The 7,500-nt window shown below is 42.4% G+C and overlaps 1 protein-coding gene across 2 annotated transcripts in view; it reads left to right on the top strand.

The window, feature by feature from the left end:
- Window positions 1–723: 723 nt before the first annotated feature.
- Window positions 724–7,500, top strand: part of fam120b (family with sequence similarity 120 member B) — a 15,859-nt gene continuing 9,082 nt past the window's right edge. For both annotated transcript variants that reach the window (XM_084476106.1, XM_084476105.1), the window contains exons 1-11: window positions 724–822; window positions 1,224–1,358; window positions 1,692–1,882; window positions 2,578–2,711; window positions 2,848–2,970; window positions 3,110–3,301; window positions 3,462–3,732; window positions 3,835–4,015; window positions 4,231–4,332; window positions 4,723–4,898; window positions 7,125–7,217. In XM_084476106.1, coding sequence (XP_084332232.1) covers window positions 1,226–1,358; window positions 1,692–1,882; window positions 2,578–2,711; window positions 2,848–2,970; window positions 3,110–3,301; window positions 3,462–3,732; window positions 3,835–4,015; window positions 4,231–4,332; window positions 4,723–4,898; window positions 7,125–7,217 — 1,596 coding nt within the window. In that variant the 5' untranslated portion in view covers window positions 724–822; window positions 1,224–1,225. The remainder of the gene's footprint in view (window positions 823–1,223; window positions 1,359–1,691; window positions 1,883–2,577; window positions 2,712–2,847; window positions 2,971–3,109; window positions 3,302–3,461; window positions 3,733–3,834; window positions 4,016–4,230; window positions 4,333–4,722; window positions 4,899–7,124; window positions 7,218–7,500) is intronic.

Genomic DNA, 7,500 nt, shown 5'->3' with positions numbered 1-7,500 from the left:
CCCTGGCTTACTCTGAGCACAGAGGGGCTATGCTCTGTTGTTGGAGATAGACTTAAAAGCTTAAAACTCAAGGAACATTTTAAGGAGTACCTGTTGGACATTTTTCCTCTTACCGCTTACTTAACTTTTATTTCAACCAAAAAAATAGCAATAAAAGTTTTTTCCAAGGCAGAACTTTTCATGAACAGATTGTGTACACTCTAGTTTGCCTTTGTTGAAGGATATATGTGTTCTGAGGCTATCCACATTGGGAATTGTTAATGGTTGATTCCATTTTGTCAATAAAACTGAATTAAAGTTAAATATAGGCCTACCTGCAGATTATTTTCCATTGTCGAAACACATTTAACAATAAATATCCTTCACTGGAAAGTACCATTAATGGACATTTTCAATTTGTTTTAAAAGTATGCCTTTTTGCTTAGCCAACGTTTTTGTCTTTTGCTGTTGTTTGATAGTATGGCAACATTTATTAATGTATTCATAAAACGACTCAAAGTAATAAAAAACAGAAAATAAGTACATCATATTTATTTGTCGTCATTTTATTATCCCGGCATTCTCATGGAGTAGAAAGATTGTTTTTCAGCCAACATGATCTCATTCTACATAGCTCTGGATCTCATGTTCTCCACACGCTTAAAAGTTTCGAGCACGTGCGCTTTGTTTTGCAACGTGATGACGCAGGACGTTGTAAACAGGAACTGATTTCAATAACAATATCCCGAGGGCTGCCGCTTCTCTGCTTCTGCCCTACGTTCATCCTGATCCAAAGCTGCTAAACACTCTTATAGTAAGCTAAATAATATCTTAACTCTAAAGGTAGGCTATATGCCAGGTAACGCAACGTCTCCCAGTTGCCCTATTTGAGGAGTGTATGCACAATAAGCATAATTTGTTTCTTACTTTCCACTGGCGTGGATAGTAATAATTACATTTATTCTAGTCTCTTATTTAAAATGCGGGTGAACGTTTAACCATTCAGCCCTTCAAACAACCCATTGTTTCAGTTTCAGATGTTTATTCCAAATAATGACGCAGCCGTCCCTATCATCACCCTTTCTATGTTATTATCGAACCTGCATGTATTCAAATGTTTTCAGACTTTGGGGTTTCATATGACGTACGTGCACGGAATTCTGTACTTCAATTGTGATACTAATGAAACTTTATGTTCAAATTATGTATGCGGTTTTATTAAAAACAAAAAACTCCGTCCACAGAAATGGGCGTGAAGGGTCTACAACAATTTGTGGACCATTTCAGCCCAGGCGTGTGTGTGCCAGTGAACCTGAGGAAAATGGCACAGCAACATCTGTCCAAAAACCAGCACATATCTACGTCTACAGCCAAGAGCAGTTCAGTTGATTTCAGTCAAAATAATATATTCTAAACACACTGAATAATACAAAATAAGCATTGTCTACATTGTTTTGGTCATTGTTTAGCATTACTCATGTTGTGATCATTTCAATGATTTGTCAATGGGGAGACATTGATGTATTTTAAACTGCCAAATTCAACCAAAATTCCCATGATGCATTTTGACATAAAAGCCCTATTGTCAAACAATAGAGAAATCCACTGTGCCCTTGATCCTGTGTATATCATAATACTTTTGTATGTTAGCATCACATTATATTGCTCAGTCAAAGGCTTCTCTTTGGTAACATTTTCATTTCTATCCCTAGGCCCCACACTAGTGGTGGATGGCATGGCCTGCCTGCGTTCCTGGTACTCCTGTGAGGACTGGGTGTGTGGGGGTCAGTGGAAGGAATACATAAACAACCTGGTACGCTGGGTGAAGGCCTTCACCAGCGCGGGCATCAGGCTGGTCTTCTTTTTCGACGGGGTGGTGGATGAACAGAAGAGACCAGAGTGGGTAAGGAAAGGACATCTATCTTTAAACCAATTGTTTTTTCCAACGTCTCCATTCTCATCTCCTGATAGAACATGTAAAGCAGTTCTTTACATGTAAAGCAGCTCCAGCAGTACTACTGGGAAAGCCTGACAGTGCTGCGTGTATGCTAGTTGATCTGTAAATGATTGACATGGCATTGACATTGGCATGATATGACATTGGTCATATCTCTTATCCACTTTAACTCAGCAAACCACAAATTGGGCTTGTAGGAGCCAAATTAAATAGATGTATTGCCCCTGTTGTTCAGGTGTAGCAATAAGACAACACAGAGCGACACCTTTTGATAGCGTCACACGTTTTTATGGCAGTGTAGCAGACAGGTGCTCATTATATGAGCCTCAGCAGGGATAGTGTAGCAGTAACAGGGTTTGACTCCCAGCCAAAAGGATTGGGTTTGCTCCCGAATGTTCATAATCTACCTTTAGGCATTCTTAATAAGCAAAATGCCTAACTCCTACCTGCTCCTACATGACATGTATGTATATTCGCTGTAAACGCTGTGGATGAAATGCTTAGTGACTAGACGGTAAATAGTATAGGAGTATAGTAGTAGCGCTCTTCGGATGATAGATTGCTCTTGACAAAGAGAATTACATTTAGTCTTCCTGCTGATGTGTTCGTTCAACCAACAACTCTTCCTCTCCCCTGCTAAGGTGAGGAGGCGACGCAGAGTCAACGGGGAGATCTCCAAGGTCTTCCGTCACATTAAAATCCACGGGGTGCAGCCGGGCCGAGAGCTCTTCTGTCTCCCATCTGGTCTGGCGACTTTCACACGCTTTGCCCTTAGGTCAGCACTGCGCTCAACAATAGTGGCCATTAATAGCCCCGTCTACTTGTTTATCGTCATGACTCACACTGTGCAACCGAGTATTCAAGCGGCTCTGCCATTGGTGGTGACATATTTCAAGATGACTTGTGCTTAGGTCACTGGGTCAGGAGGTGTTTTGCTCTATGCGAGAGGCGGACTATGAGATCGCCAGCTATGCTCGTCGCCATGGCAGCATGGGAATTCTGGGACAGGACTCAGACTTCGTCATTTTTAACAGGTCAAACAGTTTAAATGTTTGTTTGATGACTTGTGATTTGTCTGTAGTGTGTCTATTGAGCTTCATTTCCTCTACAATCAGATAACATTATTTTCATTTTGTTGTTATTATGTTATTTTTAACTTGTATCTTCTTAAAGTGCCCCCTACCTGTCAGTCGCGAAGCTGAATTTGGATCGAATGACGACAGTCACCTACAACCAGGACAGCCTGTGCCAGACGTTGGGCCTGGCTGTTGACCAGCTACCTCTGCTGGCCTGTATTCTAGGCAATGACATTGTGTCAGAGGAGCGGATGCAGAAAATCAGGAGCAATGCTATGGCCGCATACAGGTATTTGCCAAGGATTTTGACACATGTTATCGATTTTTTTGTTGTGGTAGTCATTCGTTACTTTAATAATGGATCTTTATTACCCAGAAAATTAAACCATCAAACCATTAAATCATTTACACTAAGAAAAGCTGCTGTAACTTTATGTATGTTTCCTCAGGAGAGGCCCTTCATATCCTGGTGCTTCCAAAGGTGAAATTGTGTTTGCCGTAGCCCAGCTGGTACGCTCTGTGTGGGGCAGTGAAGCGGAGAATCCAGGGCTTATCCCTCAGTCACTGGGTCTCTCAGATCCTGACCGAAAACTCCTGGAGAGTGGAGTTCGCTCCTACATACTCCCTGGGCAGGGACCTCTCGATGTGGTCGACACCCAAGTCGTTCCCCATGGTACCTCCTGTGTGATGGAGAGATATGTTAGCCCTGAAATCTTAAAGGTAATTTCAGCACAACGATCCTGTTAATTCAAAAACACCTGCTACTGCCATCTTTGTCCACAGGTTCTCCTCAATAGATGTTGCTTTCATTGGTTTCCTCAGGTGTGTAGGGAAAAGCACATCACAGCGGAGAGCTTTATGGTGTACAGTGTTGTGTTTGAAGGAGTGGTTGAGTGTAGTAACACTATGGAGGACGAAGAAGACACTGAGCTGCTCCCTCAGGCACTGGTCTATAAGACCTGCAGGCAACGTATATACCGAGTACTGCTGCCCTGTGATAAAGGTACATGCATCCTCTTGCTGTCTCTCTATCTCTCTCTTTATCTGTCTCTGTGTATCTCCCTCTGGGGCGTCCCTATTTTGCTCTGTCAGACACAAAATACAGAATCATTCTTGGAGTGTGAATACATGGTCAAGACCCATTCATTCAGAATGAGATCTGATAATGAAGTATTAGTTTCAAAACAATATGTCAAAGTTCCTTTCTTGTGTTTTCAGGAATCAGTACGCAGGGGCCAGCTGTCAAAGAGTGGTTTGTCTTTGCTGGAAACCCTCTAAAGGAACCTGAATTAGTCCACCCTGTACCTCCCAGCATGTCAGGTACTGTTACCTGTTTCATTGCATGTAAAGGAGGGAGGATAAAAAAAAGTGTGTTGCCTAGTTTTGGAATGCGAAACGGTGTCACCAATTAATCAAGCAAGCCAGAATTCTACCTTTGATGGAGAGAATTCACAGATCGAACATACGCAAATACAATGTCAAAAAACTGAGCGACATGCTCCACTTGTTGGTGAAAGGGTATTCCTAACAGTAAGTCGTTTTGTTTATTACAATTCAATGCCAATGAGTTGAAAAGTGTGTTCTAGTAATGCCAACAGGGTTACCCTGCTTCTTACAGCCTTCTAGAGTCTAGGTAATGACAGACAGATAGACAACATGGGTGTCCAATACCGAGTGTAACCCTTCTCTCTCCCTGTGTGTTCTGTACAGAGGATGAGCCAAGTCTGGAGTCATTATGGTTCGGCAGAGGGCCCGCGCTGTCTGATCCCCGCTTGGCGTGCTTCTTGTCCATCTTCGACTGCCAGGAGTTCTCGCCGCTGTATGGAACCATAGAAGAAGACTCACTCCTTGCCACTATGTGTCTGGTCACACACTTGATGCTTCAGGTAGTTTTTTCACTCGTATTAAACTGTCATACCGGCGTCCGGACGATATGTAGTCGGGTTTCTTGAAAACCGTGCAAAGTTCAAGTTGATATTATTAGTGTTGTGTTTTTTTTTCCAACCCACCGCCCTGACTTATGCCTCCGTTTGCTTTTCGTTTGATGGGGGTGGGAGAGTGACGCCGGACGGTTAGCAAGTAATGGAATACGTTTATGGAAATCATATGATTTGTTAAATCCCCTGTGCAGCAGAGGGATGAACCCCAATCAGGTTTTTTTTTTTGAACTTCACAGACAAATGATTGAATCTTTACACTGATTTGCTCCATTTCATTTTCATTTATGTTAGCGCCTCGTTCCGACATGGGAGGGTAACCGCACTGTGTTTACGTCTCTCACCCTGTAATCAGTGGAGTCGTTTGGCCTCTCAGCTGTAAGTGGGCTGCTTCAAGCCAACGTTCAAGCCAACATAAGTCATCCCAGTGCGCTGCTTTTCTTTGAGACGAATAGCGATATGAACGTCAGTTGATATTAGAAATGCAGGGACTGGCATTCACATGGAGTAGAATCTATAATAATGAACGGCACAAAAGATTCTTTGCTAAGTTTCACATTTCACCGAAACAACTAGTTCACGTTTAGTTTCAGTACACCTTAAAGACAAGGGGAAATGATTTGATAGAAACCTTATTGCACCATACTATACTCTATACTTTTGTTTTGATATATGTATTTTTGAGAAATGTTTTGTCTAATATTTGGTATAATTCACTCGCTGCCTTTTCAATCATATCGTTATACGTTTATTGTTTCATCATAATTAGTTAAGCAATTTCTGAATTGTAGTTTTTTTAAACCCCTACCCTGGTTGCTGTTGCATTGGATTCACTTGGGCACCAGTGTCAGACTGACACTGTTATGTAACCGGGAGGAGGTAAACAGTTACTTTATCAACGAGTGCTGTTATGCTAAACACCATTTGTTGACCGTCTCTTGCGTCTTTTGTCATGGTTCGATGGCGGCCAATATCAGCCAATGTGTGCGCGGTTTAGCTAAAGAAACGGGCTTGTTTAGCTGCTATTGTGCGAGCTGCACTTCTTTAGTCAACAACACCGGTAGCAACCTGAGGCCATGAATGGTTTTAAATAACAATGAGGTCCGTTGCTCATTGAAAAACCACAACCGTTGTGTATACAAATTAATGAGTAGTACAAATTAATTAATTAGTAGTACTTGGAATACTTGAATTAACACTCTAACCTTTTCGTTCTAAACATAGCTGTCTATATCACTGATCTTTATCGGCGATTAGATTTATATGATATCGGACTTTCACTCACAATAAACAACCCACCCAGTGTTTGGAACCACAACGACATTGACAAAGCTCACTGTTTATGTTACGCTCCAGTATTGCCTTTTCATATTGATATTTTGTGTTATGGTCTGCCGTTGGTCAGACCCAATGTCCCCTCGGGGGGAAGCCATAAAGTACCCGTCTATGTATCTATCTACATCTACATCAACATGAGACAAGCGTTGTGTAGGCTAAGTCTTCAACACAGACCTAACACAGTCTACTGATGTGTGTGTATTCTCTCTAAAACATTCAAATCCGGCCATAAAACAGAGATTGGAACATGTATGGACTGACTACACCTTGATCACTGAGGCATAAACTCTTTTAAACATTCAAATCCGGCCATAAACGGATACGATTGGAACATGTATGGACTGACTACACCTTGATGACTAAGGCTGAAACTGAGCCCAATAGTAAAAGTAGCTGGGACAGATGGAGGGGCGGATGCATCGTCATGCGTTGAGGAATAACTATACAGCTGGGGGGAATTCATCTGCTCCTGCCAGCCTTTTCTCCACTGCTCTATTCACATTCAATTGGCCCTACTCCATTCAAGTTGCTGCGGGATTTGTTTGTTTTGTCCACACAACTAGGCATCCTTATGTCTGACAAGCAGCATTGTTTCTCTCTCTCTGTTTGGCTACAGCACAGACAGCAGACCAAACAAACAAGTCGCACACAGAAAACAGAAGATATCAACAGACTGGGATGTGTTTGTAATTCCTAACCATGCACACTTTTCTGTGTGTGTGTGTGTGTGTGTGTGTGTGTGTGTGTGTGTGTGTGTGTGTGTGTGTGTGTGTGTGTGTGTGTGTGTGTGTGTGTGTGTGTGTGTGTGTGTGTGTGTGTGTGTGTGTGTGTGTCTAGGTGCAGCAGCTATCTCTAGAAGACTTGGATGCTTATCTCAGTCAAGCTGTGTGTGTAAGACACAGATCCCACCAGGAGCTGCAGTGTGTTAAGGTTAGTTCTGTCGGGCCCGGGGGCCGCTTGGAAGTCATGTCCATGATTGGTTCTGTTGGGCTGGAGTGCTGGTCGGAACCAGTTCGTGGTTAGTTCTGTTTGGCTTGGGGGAGCTGCTTGGAAGTCGTGTTCATGGTGGGTTCTGTTCGGCTGGTCGGAACCAGTTAAATTAAATGGTGAAAAACAACACAAAAAAACAACCTTGCATTTCAATTATTTTGTTGAATCTCAGTGGGGGTAATAGTTTCGAGGTTTGTAAGAGTTCACCGTTTGAGACAAAATA

Source organism: Micromesistius poutassou (assembly GCF_964030765.1).
Source record: "Micromesistius poutassou genome assembly, chromosome: 12".
In the NCBI taxonomy this organism is placed as follows: Eukaryota; Metazoa; Chordata; class Actinopteri; order Gadiformes; family Gadidae; genus Micromesistius; species Micromesistius poutassou.
Note: the sequence above shows the minus strand (reverse complement) of the source record. Positions and strands in the feature narration are given on the sequence as shown.